The sequence below is a fragment of the Notothenia coriiceps genome, unplaced genomic scaffold (assembly GCF_000735185.1).
Source record: "Notothenia coriiceps isolate Sejong01 unplaced genomic scaffold, NC01 NC01_scaffold00037250, whole genome shotgun sequence".
In the NCBI taxonomy this organism is placed as follows: Eukaryota; Metazoa; Chordata; class Actinopteri; order Perciformes; family Nototheniidae; genus Notothenia; species Notothenia coriiceps.
The window spans coordinates 17119515-17139880 of NW_011369951.1; the positions used below are offsets into that span (position 1 = coordinate 17119515).

The following is a 20366-nucleotide window of genomic DNA, read 5'->3' on the forward strand; positions in this document are numbered from 1 at the left end:
GGCTTTTCCGCAACAGTATTTTTATTGTTTTCCCCCTGACATTAACATCCAACATGCATGTGGAAAACTGAAAATAAGGTCAAGCACATTTGTCAAAAAAAAATTGCAAAAGTAAAAAGTATCAGAATATCCTCAATAGGAGAAGACGCTCAATTTAAAACAATGCCTACGAAAAGATAAAATGTGCAATAATTTGAATTATACATTCATTCATTGCCTTGATCTCCTGAAAGACAACATACCGTTTCATTTTGTGTAAATAACTATCAAACATGATGCTGTGTATAAAATCCCAATATGTCACTTTGTGTTGGCTTTTTAGGATTTCATGTATGAAAAAGTGTGCACTGATGAGTCAATTGCATTACAATACATCTTTCCCACTTTAGGAAAGCAGTCTTTTGTTTAGTTTTTTTTTTAGAGCATTTTGTTTGCCCACAAAGGGAGGTTTTATGCAGAGGAGGAAACATGTTTGACAGAAAGCTGCAGGAATGTGGGAACAGCTGCTGTTCACTACCCCTCTCCCAGGGCTCAGACTGCTGTGTAGTAGGCCATCAAAGCTGAACCTCTCCTCTCCACCTTTGCCCTTCATAAAAGCAGCACCACCCTCTTCCTCTCATCTTCTAACACACTCTAAATCAAGGGGTCTCTTTCCACTCAATACAGAAAAATAGCAGGCGCATACACAGGGCCTGTGTGTCTCAGTCAGTTTGGGTGCTTGGGTTATGACAGAAACCATTCAGGCCACAACACAAATGATGTCATCCTGTGTGACTCAGACATAAAGGTTTGACAAAATACATCTTAACAATGTGATACACCGTGTTGCTGATACCATGCCTTGTGATTCCTTTTTTGTGAGTAACAGATGGTGACCAATGTGTAGGTGTTGTTCATTCAGCTGTGGCATTAAAGTCGCCTCATTACCGTTAAGTTGTGTAACCTACTTGGCATTAAAGATACTGTTTCTTCTAAGACGGGGAGGCTGATATAATTGTGCCTCCTGCTGTTTGTCCTAGCTTATTCATCTCTAATTATCACCCGGGAGACGAGAAAGATCTTTCCTCTGACAAGATGTCTGAGAAGGAACCCAACATATCCAAGCTGATCCTTCACATTATCTACTCCTAAAACAGTTCACGATCAGCTTGACAATTTGTCTCAGGGAGTATTCTTTTCTTTTCTGTCTAAGGCTGCACTTTTCAAACTCAGACTTGGTCAGATGACCCACATGACCATGAATTAAGTCACTAACCAACACGATTTCAGGCTTTTTTTGTATATGGTCGTTCTCCTGACTTACAGAAATCAATCAAGTGGGCGCTGTGCTATGTTTGGAGGTGGGCAGAATATTGATTGTTCACCCACAGTCATTAAAGAGACAGCAGAACGTGGCCATGGCACCTCTGAGACTGAGTAGGATAAAAGAGAAAAGCAGTCCATATAAAACCCATAGAGGATGTTCATGAGAGCGCAGCGGAGGAGGAATGTCAGCCTGAGATGGAAATGCTTTGCAAAACCACTGAGAGCAAGTGTCATGTTGGTTGTCCTATCTCTACAGCTGGTGACACAAGGCCTGTGTGTGTCGGTGTATGTGTGTGTGCGTTTCTGTGTGTGCAAAAGAGAGAGAATGAGTGACTTGAGTGGGATCTGCATACTAAAGTGCGGGTTGTGAGGATACATTCGCAGTTTGAGTTTGTGCAGAGTGCTGTGCGGCTCAGATGTGTGTAGGTGGGCTGTGTGGGAGCACTGGGAGACTGAAGATGCTCAAGTCTGTTTCTCATAAAGTGGGCAAGATTGCCTGGGCATATGAAGCAACATTTTTCTTGTTTCAGCCATATTGCAATAAAGTTAAACCACAGAAGTATTGCAACAATATTAGGTGCAAACATCACCCAGTGTGGTTACTGTCTATAACGATGCACTTGTTGATAAGACACATTTTAGAAATGAATGCTTTCAAGGCTCTGCAACTGTGTACAATCTAATTATTTGAATGGCCCCTTATAGCTATTATTATGAGTAAAATCCCAATTAATGTTTAGGGTAATTGGCAGTTGTGAAATGAGAAATGAACAAATGTATGATATTAATTATTCATGAGATTTCATGCACAAGAGAGCCACACGGGAGAACAGACATTGTTTTAGCTGGACGGAAACTGCTGTATCCAATTAGCCTTGCTTACCATAAGCTCCTGTGACAAATGAAAATGTAGCGGCATTGTCTGGTGTAATGTACAAAGAAATTCAACTTGACCGTGTAAAAATTAAGATTGAGGTGACAGACGACATAAAAATAGTGTTTGAAAGGAAGAAATAGTTAACCTCTGCTTATGAAGTTCAAAACAGACATTGCATTGAATATTTATGGTCGATTTATTAGTGTAATGACTTGACTCTACAGCAATTTCATCAAGGTACTATTTAACTAGTTTTAAAGCATGGCGGAAAACTTTGATAGTGAATGTCACACACCTGATACGTCAAACAGCTAATCTACTCACACAACAATGGAGCATATTGAAGCAATTTCTGATAACTTAACGCTGTACCAAATACACCTGGGAATATTTTTGTTTTGTTTTAATGCATGCTTAATGTTCCGGAAGATCAGATTTTTAGAATATGCTTTAAAAAGTGAAAAGAAAATCTATTTTAATGTGATATAAAAAGAAAGAAATTGAGATGCAATGTGAATAAAGTGACATTAAATAAATAGATCATACATAGCTACTTCTCTTTAGATGTTTTAATCATTTTTGTAAGCAAGTCAAATAGGTGAATAATAGTCAAGATACAAGCACAACATAAACAAAGCAAACAAGCAAATAATTTAAGCCACTACAATGTCTAAAGCTGATGCACACAAAGTCTTCACACAGATGGTATGAACTGATCCATCCGATATAAGCCGTGTTTAGCATTTAGAGGACATTCATTTTCACATTCACAGATCGTCAATCTAAAAACTAGCACACTACCAGAAGTTTCACAAGTACATGCAGTGAGTTGCACATTCTGGGTCAAAGACATCCGTACTGATGATACTGCTGAAGAAGCAGAGAAGGAGTGTTAAAGTTCACGAAATTAACATATCACACCCTACAAACTGCGGGTTCATTTTCTACTGCTAATTTGTGTTGAAAAATAAAATGACTCCTGGGGTAAAAAGATGTGCCAGCCAGCGTATGCCAGCCATCTCTCTTCCTCTTCATCCAGGTCAGGACAGGGGCGTCACTGCTCTGGCACAGATGTGTCGTCTCTTTCTACTGCCCCCGATCCTCCTGTCTCTAAAAACAGAAACAGGCAAGGCCTAGTTAAAACACTGCAGAGCCGGGGGAAAAAAAGCTTTTATATACGCTCTGTTGTTTAAAGGCTCTAATGCATAACCACAGACTGTAAGGTTACTTGTGGGTGGATATATTTTAAAAGCACACTTGAAGAAAACTTCAAGTTGCTTGGAGGTTTTTCAAAACGACAAATCTATTTATAGAATTGATTTCTAAGTTTTGAGTATTTTGCAATGCTGATAACTTGACTGACATATTTGAAAAGCTCAAGGCCCAGTTCTGTTGTGAAGGGGGTCTTCCCCAATGGGAGGCAATGCATGGTTTCGGTCCGACAGGTCCATTAATTCTGCCTGGCCCTATGAATCATATAGTGTACCTAGAGCACCTGGCGCTATAAATACATCTCTAACTGGGTTAGGGAGAATCATTGACGAGAATCTCTTGTGTCAGCCACGTCCTCAAAGAAAATGCTGCTTTGTCTTATAGGCAAAGGGGACATTTTTAGAGCTGGGAGTCTAAAATGCCGTCTTACTTCTCAAAAGATCTGGTAAACATGTTACTTTAGTGGATATCTGAAGAAAGTGTGTTCTGATTGAAATGATACTATGATGATGATTTTTTTAGAGATACAAAGAAAGCCTAAAATCTTATCTTAGTGCAATCTTTGCTGGTGTTGAAACAGTTAACACACTCAGGCGAGGACAGCAACACATCATCAACTGAATTCTGAAAGCATTTTAATGTCATGTATAACTAGGAAAACCTGTTTACCATTGTGAGGATGTAACTTGTTATATTTCACGTGAACCAAACTCTGACAAACATCTTTTCTCTGTAGTGATCTAACAGCTCACCTTCAAGCCGGTTCATTTATAACCCTCTTTAACAGAATCTTTCATTGAGAGATTTAATCATCCATTGCTGGAGACTATATGGGTAATTAAACGAGTCGCTCTGTTATGTATTTCATTAATCACACTTGGGGTAACCCATAAGGGGCTTAATCATTTATAGCTTTTAAAAGGTTTCTTCTCCAAGAGTGAATAATAGTTTATCAGTTCGTGCTCCTGCATTATCTGTTGAAAAAGCTGGATTCCCGAAAATTCTTAAAATGCATCTCAGGTCAAATGCTCAACTATAACATGCACAACATCAAATTGTGTGAACTTATCCATCTTATGTATAATATTTGAACTCTAAGTCTATGGTCAAACAAGCAACGTATGCTCTGTTTCGCTTACCTTTCTTCACTTACTTTAGTTACAACTCCTGATGGGAGCCTCTGTTACCATCCTTACAGTCACTAGCCATAATGCCCTCTTTAATGGCATTATGTGTCCTACTCTTACCCCTTGGTTCTACACCACTGACCTGTGTCCCCCTGGCTGCAGTTCAGCACATTCCCAGTGCTGCTCACCTCCTCCCCTTCCGCTTTGTCCTCCGGCTTCATCTTCTTACGGGTCATGTGCCCACGGAAGCCAGCCTGGATCTTGGCAGCAGCCCTGTTGGCTTCAGGGTCATCCAGGGGGATGTCCATGATGTCCTCCTCCTCCTGGGGCCGGCTGCAATCCTCCTGCAGAGAGGGACAGAAAGAAGTAGGATATCACAGAAGGGGGGCCATATTAAATGATCGTATAAACATGTTGTTTTTTCCTAGAATATTGGTGGAAGAATCTAACACTCAACAGATTGCAATACCATATTTTGTTAACAGTACACGCCACGATGCTATCTTTTAGACAGCAAGTGAAGTGTGCTTGTTGCCGAGTGGCTCATCCTTATTACATGACTTTGACAGGGCTCTTAGGAGGTCGCTAAACAACTTTCCTTCCATTTTTCATAACCCTTCTGCGCTTGTGATGTAATACACTGATGTAGTAGTCAACCTATTTTGTATTCTTTGAACATACGCCGGCAGAAAAAGCAGGTATATGGACTCCCAAATTGAGAAACAGTTCTTGTTTATAAAACAATTGATCATTACACGAAAAAACTGCTTTTTTTTGTTAAGGAACAATTATGATGTGAAAGATTGCATTCTGTTTGATGATTGACTTATAACTTATTGTTCTAATTTCAATTAGATCATAGGTATGGTTAAATGGCGTTTTAGTCAAGAGAAAAACACCTGGTTTTCTGCAACCAAGGCGGAAAACGGACAACCCATCTAAAAATGCAGCTGTTAACACCAGCAGCATATTCAGTGACTGGAAATACAGCATCCACTGTCCCGAAGGAAACATGGGGTAGGCGGAAGAGAAACTCTGGTTTGTCATAAAGTGTCAGTGGATCAGCACCAAGGCTGTCAACAAGTTATGTAAACACCAATTGAAAATGTGTAGAGAACACATAAATGCTACACCCCTTGCTTTGACGTATAGAAACAGATTGACATTTCATACAAAACAAGCCCACTGTCATCCCACTGCCTTGGTAAAGCAATGCATCATGTCTCCAGTGAAACCCCTCCAGTGTAGGAGTGTGACCACCCACCTGTTCAGCCAGCATTCATTAGCCTCTCTGTCTGACTGCTCACTGAGCTGCCAGAATACAGTTGTTGTTTTTTTTGCAGTGCTGGTGCACCGCAATTCGCTAGATAAACACCTCCTTAGATCTGACACAAATTGATTTTAAATATCCTGACACAAATCTCATGTTATATTATCCACATAAAAAAAAGGTTTAAAGCTGTGTACAATATATTATGTGGTCAATTGTCTTAAAAAAATATATCCTGTGTGTGAAATGGTTAACATAATATACTGCTTTTAATTGATCATATACTGCCTTTAACTCTAATTGAAGAAAGAAAAAACACACATGGCAGTATGCAGTTTAAGGACCTGTAAGTACCATCTGTAACGAACTGTATTACCCAAATAACCAAACCGATGAGATTTTACAAATGAAAAAAAAAAAATCTATTAAAAAGTTAATGTGAAGCTTTTACTTACATTGTGACAGTCCATGTTTGACTCTCAGAGACGACTTCAGTCTTCAGGTGAGCTGACCTAATATGACTTATATGCCTTGATTTTTCTATGTGGACCAAGCAAAGCTCTTTTGAAATGAGTCTCCGGTATAATACAGATGCCTCACTGGCTCTTAGTAACAATCACTGTATGTTCAGTAACTCCAGCTCATGCACAGAGTGAGAGAGGGACATACAGTCAGATAGAGGGAAGAGAGAAAGAGGGAAGACGGGAGGGAGGGAAAAGAGAGACCTCCTACAAACATGACAGCATGTGTTCCATCCTTTAGTCCCATTAAGGCTGCTGACCTACTGTGTTCACATTACTGAGCACAGCCTAAATACTTAGAAAGAACAGTAAATGATACAGGCTAAATATGCGGACTACTTAAGCGATTTAAAGTTAAACAATTTGGAAAAAAGTGAAGAGCTGTTGCAGCGTGGATACGACAAAATAACTACCACATAAACTGAGCGTCATGCAAATTCACAAGTTGCAGTGTTACAACATTAAACTCCACAAATAAAAACAGATGACCAACTTAGAAATACTATGTAAAAGCCAGATGGTCATTAAACAATAATCGCTGACTTTCAAATGTTACTAATAGCGTGAAAAAAAACAACGTGTAAGCATCTTGGACTGTTTTGCACTCGGTGTTATACATTTATTAGAGGCAGAGTGAGCTAACAACCCTCTCCATCCCTCTGATCCCAGCTGGTACGGCCGCCCACGCTCCTCTGCTAGCCTCAGAGACAAGACGGAGAGGGAGAGGAACAGAACACATCCATTTATCGGAGTTATATCTCTGACATTAATGCTCTCCTGCTGGTTTTGTAACCATTCAAACAATATGTTCTCCTCACGCCTCATTTCACAAAGCTGTCTTGTTTATTCATCAATTCACTGTTAATTTGAAGGAACAATCACCAATGTGTAATTATGTTCACTGCAATAAATCATCATTAATCTACTCGTATTAAAAGAAAAACCACAGTATTTATTCTCCTAAAATGATAAAAGTATAGGATGTTGGGAGTTGTGAACAGTGACCTAAATGCATATAAATTGAAGAAAAAGGACTATATATTCAACTGAGATGATATCACTGGATATAATGTACAATTTTGTGGTAGATTAAACTGGAATTACTTCTGCCACTAAACAGGATCATACAGAATAGCATTGTTCTGTATGTAGAAAAACAGAAACTGCTGTTTTTACTGTTTAATCAAAGACTGCTATTAAAGGTAGATCACTGATACAGATGGTGCCTAGCAACTACCAGCATCACCATCTCCTATTAAAACCATGACGACACTAACAGAGTGCAGGATGGTGAGGGGTTACCATGGTAACACTCTTAGTAGACCTTCCTACACTCCCCTCGCTGTGCATTTGGAGCCTCGTTGGTCCAGACAAATCAGACATGGCCAACAACTGTGACAGCAGTAAAAAAGGGGCCTTAATTCACAAGACAAATTGTCCAGTCGCTCTTTAATGATGACGGATCACTAAATCAAGATTCAATCTGTGGGAGCTGTGGTAGCTCCCGAGAGTAGAGTGGATCTGGCACTAACAACGCCACATTACAGTTTTATGAGCATGCAGCAAAGCAATGGCCCAGAACAACTTCTGTAAAACGCACTCACATAAACAAAGACACCGATTTTTGGCCTAAAACCAAAGCTACCCTTTCTGCATAATTCAATTAACATGATTTTCATTGTGACCCTTGAGATTCAATTGAAAGGTGACCTATCATGCAAAATGCACTTTTGTACGTGTTTTATTCATGATTATGTGTCCCCGGTGTTCCAGGGAACTCACCAAGTGTCAGAAAACACAACCCTCTCTATTTTCCTCCATACCCAAATCTCTTAAAAAGGGGCTGCAACGGATCAGATACAAACTGATCCAGATTTGAACACTTCTATGACGTCACAGAAGTGGCGCTACGGCTATTGGGCCAACTCCACCAATCAGGAGGAGACAGCCACGGACATTGCCGTTGGAAAGCGCTGGAGACGCTGTGGTACATATGCCAGGCCTGTACATGGTGCTGTTCTCACAGAATCAGCCCATGCAAAGACAGTGTTAAATTGAGCGAAATGAGGAATGGCTAAAATGCATGATCTGTTTGGTATTTTGAAAAATAAAAAGTATAAATATGCCTTATATAGGTATGGTCCTACACTATATTATTCAAATATAGCATGATAGGTCCACTTTAAANAGAGAGGGGACGAAGCAGGCCAAGGTTGGAAGATCAATAATCATACACTCCTGAAAATGTCCAGGGGCCTTACAAGGTAAAGTATGGTTTCATTCTGTGTGTGTGTGTGTGTTGTGTTGTGTTGTGTTGTGTTGTGTTGTGGTGTGGTGTGGTGTGGTGTGGTGTGGTGTGTGTGTGTGTGTGAGAGAGAGAGACCCATTCTAGGGGAACGATATCATAAAACTCCTACTCCTGTCCTGCAGGTAGACAGCCCTAGCATTGCTGGATTGATTCGACCAATAATTCTGGCAACAGCTCATTTAGCTGAGACCAGAGTCTATGCTTCCCATCCGTCGCCCACTCCCGCTCTCTGCCTCTCTCCACCATTATTTCTTTGCAACTCGAAAAAGAATTCAAAATTGAAACATGGCATGAATCCATGAAATTTGGTGGTGAGAAAAAAAAAGTTGAAATTAATTGAGGCAATTTGATGCTGATGGCTCTGATGATAAGTGGATGAACTGTTTAATATCCACAGCTCTCCCTGAGGCAAGAGGACCATCACAACTGGAGCTAGTTGCCAGGCCATGCCTGCTTCTTGCAAACACATGCAGTATAGATGCATAGGTTATTGCATTTTTAATGAATGTCATCAAAAGGCCAAATGTGATTTTAATTGAAGGGGAAATCAAGTATTTGACATTTAACCACCTTGAAAGGATAATGGTATGTCAATTAGACATTTTGTCATCTTATATCTCAAGAAAAAGTAGGTTCAAACTGATCTAACTGTGTCTGCATCATGGGGAGGGATTACTAAACTGTGAGGCTCAGAGTAGAGTTGAATAGAGTGCACAGTGGGAGATGTATTCTCCAATAATGAAGAAGACATGCCTTCATTTGTCAGCCTTGAAATCATTTGAGAAAAAGAAGAAGCCTAAACAATAGTAGACAATGCTTTCCTGTACCATGGCATCAAAATCTTCCTACACTGACTGAGCAGTTGCTGGTTAATTGTTACAGTATTCCAACTGTCAACATTTGATAACATTATATTTATCCTAGACTATGGCTGAGAATCATGCTTACTTTGATACTGGAAAGTGGACATGCAGTTGCAAAAACATTTTTTTTCCATACAATTCCTACCATTAGAGTTCGAATGCTTAGGGGTTTGGAGAGGAGGCAGCATTTCCGCCAGGGGGGCGTCTTGCCGTCATTTGACACCCTTATTCAGCTCGGGACGCCCTGAACGCAAGCCGAGGGCGTCCAAAAATATTAATAATTCGAGAGAAGATCGAGAGTTTTTATCGCTTGAAATGACGAAAAGGAAAAAGGACATCCCTCTATTGGAGGGGCAAAAGAGTCTGGTGGGATTCTTTTCGGAGTATTGAAGATCGCTTCCCCGACATCGAAGGTGCCTGCTACAGGACAACACGGAACGTGCGCGATTTGGACGCGATGAGCGGGGTGTTTTAGTGGAGCACGCGCGTGAGCTACGAGCACCGGAGCCTCGCAGCGGCGAAACTGAGGCTCCGTGGTAAACTGTGTTAACATGAAGAGCCGTTTGGGAGCCGAAGCTTTAAGAGAGCCGAGCCAAATGATCCGGCTCACTAACGTAAAAAGACAGTATCTATAAAGGACGGCTCAAGTCAAAATCCACCCCCCCCCCCGCGCTCAGGGTGGACGCCTCTCAGCCCTGGTCTGGCGGAAACACTGTCCGCCGCTAATCAGCTGTTCAGTTTTCCCGATGCTGCCCTCCTTAAGAGGCACTTCTGGTGGCCAACTGTCAACAAGGACACTCAGGAGTTTGTTTCTTCCTGTCCCACGTGTGCTAGGAGCAAGTCCTCCCACCAAACACCTGCAGGGTTGCTCCAGCCTCTACCCATTCCTAGCCGCCCCTGGTCACATATCGCCTTGGACTTTGTTACCGGCCTGCCTCCCTCCCTCCCAGGGTAACTCCACTATTCTCACCATTGTTGACCGGTTCTCTAAATCTGCCCCTTTTATATCCCTTCCGAAGCTTCCTTCAGCCCTGGAGACCTCCCAACTCCTCACTGAACACGTTTTCCGTCTGCATGGAATCCCTTCTGACATAGTCTCTGACCGCGGCCCTCAATTCACCTCTCAGGTTTGGAAAGAGTTCTGTCAATCTCTTGGTGCATCTGTCAGTTTAACATCCGGTTATCATCCCCAGTCAAACGGCCAAACTGAGCGAACCAACCAGGACATGGAATCAGCCCTCCACTGCATTGTTGACTGTAACCCCCCAACCTGGAGCTCTCATCTTCCCTGGGTTGAGTACTCTCATAACGCTTTAACCTGTTCTGCTACTGGTCTCTCCCCATTTGAAGCCTCTTTAGGGTACCAACCGCCCCTGTTCCCTGAAGAGGAGAGAGAGCTAGCAGTTCCTTCGGTCCAGCAGCATGTTCGTCGTTGCCAGAAGATCTGAAAAGACACTCGCTCTGCTCTCCTCCTGACTTCTGCCCGGAACCAACAGACAGCCAACCGCCACAGACAAGCTGCCCACACTTACGCCCCAGGTCAGTCTGTTTGGTTATCTACCAGGAATATTCCCCTCTGGGCCCAGTTCGGGAGAGCGGAAGTGGACCTGTTCGCCAGCCAGCGCAACAGCCACTGTGCCATGTGGTTCTCCATGGCTCTGAGCGACGATCCGCCCTTGGGGGTGGACGCGTTCGCACAATGGCAAAGCAAGCTGCTCTATGCCTTTCCACCGCGGTGTCTCATTCTCCCTCTCCTGGGGAGAGTGAGGCGAGAACGTCTGTCAATCGTCCTAGTCGCTCCGGATCGCGTCGGGGCACCGTGGTACTCAGAGATGACACAGATGAAGGTGGGCCAGCCCTGGGCGGTTCCCCAGTTCTGGTGGGCGATGCCTCAAGAGGCAGGTGCAATCTGGGCGTTACCCACTCTGGGCCAACCTCTCCAGGCTTGGCTCCTGAGAGGGACAGGCTAAGACAGAGTGGATTGTCTGACAGTGTTATTCAGTCTATCCAGGCAGCTAGAGCTGAGTCAGATGCCTACTGTGGGTCAGTGGGCATCCGACCCCCTCCCCGGGCGTAATGCGCTTACGTTTCCCCTGGCCCCGGGGGAAACATGGCGCGCACTGGGTCCTTAAGGTGCTGGAGGACTCTTTCCCCCTGCTTTAGGGCAGGAGGGTGGAGCCCTCCACGTCATAGTCCATACACGCTCTTCACGTGGGAAGCGTGTCTGAGTGTGGGACATGGGGCACTTGCGCTCTCCCCGTGCTCCTTAGGGACTCGGGAGAGGTGGTGCATAGTGAGCCCATACAGGGCTGAGGGCTCAGGTAGGCCCGCCCCGGGGCCTGCTACGGTAATAGAAGTCTCAGTGGATGAATGCTTGCATGATATGATCAAGGTGTAGTACCCATAGAGTCCAATAGAGGGCTCCGCCTGTGCGTATATAAAAAGGGTTACCATACGTAACCCCTCGTTTTAGGAATCATTACTGCACCACACTATTGTTCTTATATTTGTTATATATCAGTTGTCATGACTTGTGGTTGCCAAACCTTGCCAATCTGCAACAATACCTTACCATATATCCTACATTCGTTGTGAATTCCGCTGTGCAGTGCAGCGTCTTGAAGTTTCATATCAGTTATTCATACCGGGGCAGAGGGGTACTCAGGATGGCCTTTTGCTAAAATGTCACAGGATGTTAACCTATATATCTACACAGTGACGAGTGGAGCTTCAGCGTTCCAATAAAATAATGGAAAAGGCAGAAATCCATTATAAAGGCAAATGTTACCTTTGCATGAGAATGGTGATCTGATTGCTCCAGCTCCTTGAAATGTGAGTTATGGTTGTACTGCAGGCTGCTGCTCTCTTGTAGAGATCCATCTATACATCTTGCAAAGTGTGTAACATCTTGCCTGTGTCAAAAAGGATCTGTGTTTGTGAATGAGTAGCACATTTAAAGTGCGTTTTAACCTTTATTTATGCAGATTTTGCTCTTCATGCTCTTTTCCACCATCGTCCTACCTCAAAACCTTTACTTAATATACAAATATACACATTTTACAGACATTAAGCAGGGGAAAAATTGTTGTTTTGCAAGAATTCCTGTTAGGAAATCACCTTGCAATAGTTTACCTGTTGTCCGGTATTTTCCTATATATTTAGTCTGTAATCCTTGTGCGTTGTTAATTCTTTGTACGTTTCCATATTGTTTTTTATTTTCCCTATTTTATGCACACATTTTTAAAATAACTTTACCCTCTGCTGCTCAAAATATTGAAGTATTTAGTAAAAGTAGTAGGTTCCCTCTGCTTACTTATTCAGGGGCTGATGGGTAACAGAGGGCAGCGACCTTGAGACAGATCTCCTTACTCCGGCTAAACGATGGAAACAAAGGAAACAGAGCAGAAAAGATTCTGTGCTATTCCTGAGGAGTCTCTTAAAAAATACGCACGCACGCACGCACGCACACACACACACACACACACACACAACCCATTTCCAAGACAATATACACGAAATGCCCCGGGCTGTTGTCACAGACATGCTCCCAGGCACAAACACATGTAGGCTTTCTCTCTTAGAAACTCACACAGAGTACAGAATTTTTTCATGCATAGTGCTGTTAGGGTTAGGGTTAAAAACATTCTGGTACACAAATTATTCATCAAAGAGGGGAAGCATGTATAAAGGTATAATCAAAAAGCAAACTTTATTAAAATAAAGCTGGTACAAAGAAGCTGAACACTTAAAGTTCAGGAAAGGTAAAACAAAAGGAAAGGTAGCAAAACAAAACAGGTAACAAACCTGGATACTTGGAAAACATAGGAGGGAGGTAAATCTAGAATACAGACAGGAAACCAGGAACTATGGGAGACTGAACCAAACTGGGGAAACATTGATGAGGAACAGAGGCCTGTACTACGAAGCCGGATTTTTGCTTAGCGAGCTAACTTCAGGGAAAACTGTGGGTTTCTGGTCCTACGGCGCTGGTTCACTTCTTACCGGGCTAGATCTCCATGGTGACTTATGCTGAATGGCAAACCTGCTCCGGAGCAGGTTTGGTTCCAGGAAAAGAGATCAACTCAGTGAAAGCCTCGCCTGCTGACCAATCAGAGCTCAGTGTGCGGAGTCATATTACAGGATAAAGGAAATACAGAAAAACTACCGTTGCAGGAAAGACGGCCGGCAAAAATCAACTGACTTAATAGAATATCACCTCCCATCTTCAGAGCAATCCGACTATTATAACATTAGCGTTAAGAAAGCTTAGTTAAATATCTGACACAACATAAGTAACCAGATCAAAGTAACATTACGTACAGTACAGTCCGCGGCACTGTGAGTGCAGACGTCGATGTGTCCCATTATCATTCATATCACATCATAATGTATCATATATTTCCTTATCTGATTCAGCTTCTTGAGCCATATCTGGCCGTGCAACACTTACAGTGTCACATACTGTATGCAGAAGTATTATTTTAAGCACGACATTAAGTTGACGAAACACTCGAGTCAAATGTAATTAAAGTCAGATTCACTCGTGTCTTAGCACTGATATCATAAACCTGTTAATGTACGCATTCAAACACCTTTTTTTTACCAGCTCTATTCACCTCGTAGGTGCAACTATGTGGCTGTTATCCTGGATAAAGTGTTTAAGTCATGGATGTTTAAAGTTTAACTTCTTCATATTTGTCTAATATTATAGTTCACTTTTCATTCAGGAAGTATGACGCTGCGCTGTCAGTACGCTTCTCCATGTTTGTGATAGGTCGAATGCTCCAGATACCACCCACTAGCCCCTTCATTTGACAACAGCAGGTAGAAAACGAAGCCGTACATCACACCGGGACAGAAGAAGCAGGGCGTGAGGTTAACGGAGAGAATTGATAACAAGCGTCGTAGGACCGGCTTAGCCGAAGAGGCCGTTTGTTTTGGATTAGGTTAAGACCAGTAGAACTTCTAGACATGATCCAGGCGGAGCGATTGAACTGGAGTTCGTAAGTACAGGCCCCGCTGATAATGGCACGGCTAAAGAGAAGAACAGATCATATAGCACAAACAAGACTAATCCACAAAACAAGACACGAGACTGGGGAAGGCAGGCAAAAAGACATGAAGTAAACAGGACACAGTACACAAAGGAACTAGACTACGGCAACCCTCTGCTGGTCTACCTGCATGTGCCATCCGACCTCGCGCTCATCCAGAATGCAGCGGCTCGTTTGTCTTTCAAGCCCCCTATCCAAATATCCCCANTTTGCTCCCGATCCGATTCCGATCATTTGATTTTGACAATTTGCCTATACCGATTTTTCCCGATCCGATCTTTATGCAATGCATTGAGAAAAAAAAGCAAAAAAGCATTCAAGTTGTCCCTTAAGGTTATTTTTTTAATTTAAATTGGATATTCTATCCAACATGGATATAGCTTCTTTTTTTCACAGCAGCATTGGATCAGTTCAGTTGTGCAGCATTGGATCAAAACAAAATCAAGCTTGTCAGTACTCGTTAGCTTACTGCTACAATTAGACACTGCGCCCTGCCCACTCTGTTGCCAGATTTGAGAGAAATAAGCAACCAGGTCTATGAAAACAAGCCCCAAAGAAGCAACACATACATGATGTTGTGTAATTTGAAACCAAAACTAAGGCCTCAGGATGACTTTAAGACTTGAACATGGTCATTTTTGTTTTGTAACATTGAATATAAATACCGATTCCGATCTTTTGAAAATCACGTGATCGGCTCCGATCCCCGATCACGTGATCGGATCGGGACATCTCTAGTTTTTATGAATGTAAACGGTCTGCACTCTGCAGAGTCAATAGCCCTCAAAGTACAACCTGTAGCAAGTAAAACTATAACACAGAAAAGACCTGTCTATGCTGCCCCAGAACGCCTCGTTGGAGATTTGTCTTTTTCCATTGTTTGCTTCCTGGGTTCTGTGACGTGTGAACACTTGGCCCAAATGGAGCACCTCACACACCAGGATCCCTTGGCTAACTAACAGGGAGTCCCCATTGACGTGCATAGAGCTCCCTGAACGCTGGTATGCTGGTAATAGACGAGTTGGGATCGTGGAGAAATGCTCTCCGCAGACCCATTCTCAAAGCGTTATAAACCTTTTACTTACACAATGTCAAGCCACACTTATTGTTTTTACTTCGGCTGTGAGTTTTTGTGTGTGCTCAGGATGAGTTTAGCTTGTTCTCGCTGTATCGCCAACCGGAAACCTGTCCGCTCCTCGCAGCAACGAGCCTCGCAACGTCCAGACCAACGTCCCGACCAATCAGAGCACACTGGGCTCACAGGCAGGAGCTCCAACAAGCCGTTTAGGACAGAGTGGTGAATAAACATACTACAGAGATGCTGTATGAGACACCAATGTGATTTTGGAAAATTGCACAATTTAAATCTATTCTAGGAGACCTCAACAATGGAAATATGATCAGTAGAAATGGCCATGACAATCCAAAATATTCCCACACCGGAGATGTGGTATTAGGTTTTGCAACCAATTCCATTTAACTTCAAATTCCCCTCGAGTAAGTCACACGTTGTCTCCTGCTTGTCTCTATATTATTCATTTGGCTGCACTGCTGCACGCAGAGTGTCCTGACCTGGCTGTGTGTGAGCCCCGCCCCTCACAAGCATGCTTGGCCGGCAGACACAGCGCCCCTGGCTAAAATGCTGGTCACATCCTTATGTAAACAAACACGCATGTAAACGGCAATTTATCGAGGTCAGAAAAGTTATCGAGCTCATTTTTATTTATCGTACGATAAGTCAATGAATTGCTTATCGCGACAGGCCTACCCATCCATTCATCTTCTGCTGGATTCTGTGTTTTAGGACCCGGTGCCACCAGAGCTCATCAAACTGCTGCAGAAGTCTGAAAACTCTCTGCTTCACCACATCTTCACCGACAAGGAAACTGAGATCCCTACCAGCAAGGGGCTCAGTAAAGTCACTGTGGTCTCCAAGTTCAAGGTGGGAGCCAATTAAAGCTTTTATTACAAGGGCTGTTTAGCTTGTCAGTAGAGCTCCCTCTGGGAGGGTGTTGTCATGGCACTGATGCCTTTAATGTCTCATGGTAGAACTCTCTGGAGAGCCTGATGAGGATCCTCCACACCACAACTCCTCACTACACTCGCTGCATCAAACCCAACCCTGACTGCAAGCCGCTGACCTTCAAAAAGGAGGAGGTACACCATGGCAACAATCCGAGGCAATGCTTTGCACTTTCACACGAGATACCTGTTCTAATGGATGTTCTCTGTCTGCTTTCAGGTCATCATGCAGCTGGAAGCCTGTGGGATTGTGGAGACTATTCATATAAGTGCTGCTGGCTTTCCAATAAGGTGACCTTTGTTCATTTTTTAACTATCTAAAAGGCACAGTTTACCCCTAATCAATAATACATATTTTTTATCTTAGCTATTTATAAATCTAGTGTGTTTTGATTGGAGTTGCTGAGTGTTGGAGATATCGACCGTACTGCACCTGTGTGAGCGTACTCCCCTTGTCCATGAGGAGATGCCGGTTTCCTTCTGTACAGTGATAAGGTAGTTAGTTTTTCTGGGACAGACAACTGAATTAGCAGCGCCACAACAATGGCCAACATTTTGAAATTGGGAAACATTTTTCCAGGGAAAGTGTAAATAAAAGTTACAGTAGATCGCCTTCAGTCAGTTTTCTAATCTGTCGAAAAGATGTACAACCTTCTGATTTCTCCATCATTATTTAATAAAATTGGTCAATGACACGTTTTTTCTTCTCTGTGGTGTCATTTGGTATAAAGAAGTAGTCCCCACATAAAACTGCTCACAACAAGCTCTCCTTCTGGAAAAAGACATTGCTGTTGATATTTCCAACACTCGTCAACTCTCATTAAAACAAACTATACTCATAAATAGCTCTACAGGTAAGAGGACAAATATTTGTGTTTGATAATGTATTGCTTCGTTTTTCTTGGATTTTTGTTGACTTGTGATTTCTGTTCTACAGAATTCCTTTCAAAGGTTTCATGCAACGTTATGGACTGATTGCGAAATATTCACATGTCAAGTCAGGCATCCATTCTGTTGGTAAGTGCAGTTCGTTGTGGGATCAATTCCAGCTCAATGTCTGCGTGTTAACTGTAGACAAAGAGTGAATGTATTTCCTCTCCTTAGGTCTACTGATTTATTGTCCTTTTCCTTCGTTAGACCTCTTAGTAAATGAGACCCTCAGTTCTCTACTCTCCTGGGGACTTTCCTATTTGGTGTATAACAAGGGAACTATCTAACAAAATAAGCAACTTCTTCTGAACTCTCCAGGTAAATGCTTGCCCCTCTGAATGCCAGAGCTCGCTTTGCATGTTGCTTCTTGTTTCTGTACTGATTCCTGATCAGTGGCTGCTTTTTGCAGGGATTACAATGTTTTTCTGTCCGGCTCTTTGTTCCAAACTCGAATATTTCAACAACTATTGGATGGATTGCTTTCATGATCCTCAAAGGATTTACCATTTTCTTTGTTTTTGACCTGAGAATTTTAGTCAAATGTTTAAACGCTTTTACAATTTGGTGCAAAATTCATGTTCTCCTCAGGATCATTTACAAAAACTCTGGTGATCCCCTGGTTTTACCTACCTAAATTGTAATTAATCCAATAGTCTGATTTATGACCAAATGCATGCAGCCTTAGCTGTAGCAATGTTGGTAAAGGAGCCTGCTAATTCTTATTGAATGCTGCCAAATGTAAGCAGATTGGACATTTTCATTATTATGGTCCATTAAGGTTCATATTTGTATTTTGTGCCTTTGCTGTGTGTGTCATGTTTTCATGCTTTAATGTTCAAAAAGCTCTTTATTTTTCTCATACTGCCTGCAGCAGCACCTCTTTTCCTCCTCTGTCTTAAACCAGAGCCCAGTCTGCTCTGATTGGTTAGCTATTATGTAATTGGTCAAAGGCTTAGACATGTCCCGACCCTTACCCTATCACAAACTATGTGTCGGAGTGCTAGCCAATTGAAGCAAGAGTTTTATATAGTGATGTCACCATGTGACAGAAGTAAACAAAGAGTCAAAGGGCCTGAACCACTTCAGTTTGACTCTATGGCCCTTTTTAAATAAGTGCTGCTGTTGATTCTGATGACTCACTGAGAAACAAATACAATGTGTTGAAAATAAATCCAAAGACAGGTAGTGCTGCTCTGCTCTAACCGTAAGTCTGTCTTGTGTTGTTCACTATGTTCTGACTCCTCTGTCTTAGATGCGGGGGCTGACTACATTCTTCGGCGCGGGGTGGAGAATCTCCTCAGCGTCGTGTCACAGCACGAGGCGTTCGACCCCCTGTGCAAAGATAACAGTGGAAAACACAACTCATGGGTTCACTGCGGGAGGACTAAAGTTTTCCTCACTCAGTTGATGGTCAGTGTTTAGATGTCTTCCTTACACATCATTTAGTGAGTGTGTATAACATGAAGAAGTCATTTGCTTATTTGGTAAAAAAGTGTCATGCATTTTTATCAATGTGGTCATATATTGGGGATTTCTCTGGTGTATTTGGAGTACTGACCTACCCTGGCTTTTGTCTCACAGCTAGATTTTCTGGAGTACCAGAGAAAAAAGGTCCTGTGTCAGTGTGCCTTCTCCATTCAGTGCTGCTGGCTGCGGTACCAGCGCCGCAGACGCTGCGCCCGCCTGCTGTCTGCCACTCGGATCCAAGCAGGTGAACTATTTGAATGCTCCTGAGTGGAATCAGTTGATCTCTGTGGCCTCACCCTAATGAGTCTGCTGGCTTTGACCTGAATGTCTGGCCAACAGGATCTCATCTGATGAACTGTTCATGACCGATATTCTCTTGTGCCCACAATGCACGGATTAAACCTGCAGAATGAATGGCTTGGTCAGATGTGTGTGTGTTTATTATGTCTCCTGCAGTGGTGCGGTCCTGGCTGGTGAGGAGGCAGCTCCAGAGGTGGAACAGAGCAGCTGCAGTCATCCAGAACACCTGGAGGATGTGGAGGGTGAGATTTGAAAAGAATACATATCACATCTTGTGTTTTCTTGTTCCAAGTTGTATGAATGAAGGTTATCAACGTTACCTGCTAACGCTCCTGATTAATCTGGAAACCTTAACGCAGAGGGTGACCACAGTAGCTCTTCGTAACAGCTGCCTTGTCGAATCCTTTAGCTTAGTGTCAGAAAATGTTCCGACTTCATGCCAATAATTCAGAAATCATGTTTTAACCTCCGGTATCATTCGATTGGACTATGCAAATTAGTCATTCGAGACAAAAATGTCCACTGTAAAATACTTTGATGAAAACATTATATTAAAAGGTTTTTTTCACAACTTTTTTTGTTCAATCTTTAAAGCAACTTCCGCCCTAATAGAAAATACCAAAAATGTAATCATTTTCAGGATTTTAACCCTTTAAATGCCATTTTGAAAACATGAAACCACTGGTTTTTTTCATGATGAAAACAGAAAATGAGTTATTTTCCAAAAAATACATATCTGGTCACGAAATCAGATTGCACAAAATAGTTACATATTAGTCATTCGGGACAAAAATGTCCACTTCCAAAAACAGCTCTAAAATGACAACAGATTAATATTTTTAAAAACTTTTTGGGGTTAAATCTTTCAATCAACTTCAGTCCTGATCAAAAATACCAAATGTTAACTTATGTTCAGGACTTTAACTGCCAGTTTGAAAACATGAATTTGAGTTTTCTATGAAAAACATGCACAAAAAGGCAGTTATTTTCCATATAATGAATGTTGGGAGGGTTGGATTTTTTTTTTCTTATCACAGTCTTGGATATGTCAAAGATTAGCAACAACATTTATTTTGGTGGATTATTAGTTTTTGCACAGAATCAGATTAA

General features: G+C 42.3%; 2 protein-coding genes across 3 annotated transcripts; one reads left to right on the forward strand and one right to left on the reverse strand.

Moving 5' to 3' along the window:
• Window positions 1–2736: 2736 nt before the first annotated feature.
• LOC104967130 (neurogranin) lies at window positions 2737–6466 on the reverse strand. Of its 2 annotated transcripts, none has more exons than XM_010796544.1 (3): window positions 6247–6466; window positions 4664–4865; window positions 2737–3292 (listed from the first exon to the last, which is right to left on the reverse strand). In XM_010796544.1, exons 1-3 carry the CDS (start codon window positions 6259–6261, stop codon window positions 3237–3239), a joined length of 273 nt encoding a protein of 90 aa, XP_010794846.1. In that variant the 5' UTR covers window positions 6262–6466; the 3' UTR covers window positions 2737–3236. The 2 variants fall into 2 exon arrangements, with proteins under 2 accessions (XP_010794846.1, XP_010794848.1); XM_010796546.1 differs by having other exon boundaries at window positions 4710–4865; window positions 6247–6456.
• Window positions 6467–7575: 1109 nt separating this feature from the next.
• LOC104967386 (unconventional myosin-XIX-like) lies at window positions 7576–19550 on the forward strand (the record flags this gene model as incomplete). The annotated part of the gene is made up of 11 exons (XM_010796795.1): window positions 7576–7602; window positions 10247–10434; window positions 11048–11385; window positions 11754–11830; window positions 16342–16479; window positions 16587–16694; window positions 16780–16850; window positions 17497–17576; window positions 18742–18899; window positions 19071–19200; window positions 19413–19550. Coding segments are annotated over exons 1-11 (1453 nt in total), but the record flags the coding sequence as incomplete, so codon positions are not given.
• Between the last annotated feature and the right edge of the window lie 816 nt (window positions 19551–20366).

Coding starts and splice junctions, on each gene's coding strand:
- LOC104967130 (XM_010796544.1), bottom strand. Junction 3,293..4,663: donor CTGCAGCCAGGGGGACACAG/GTCAGTGGTGTA, acceptor TTCTGTTTTTAG/AGACAGGAGGATCGGGGGCA.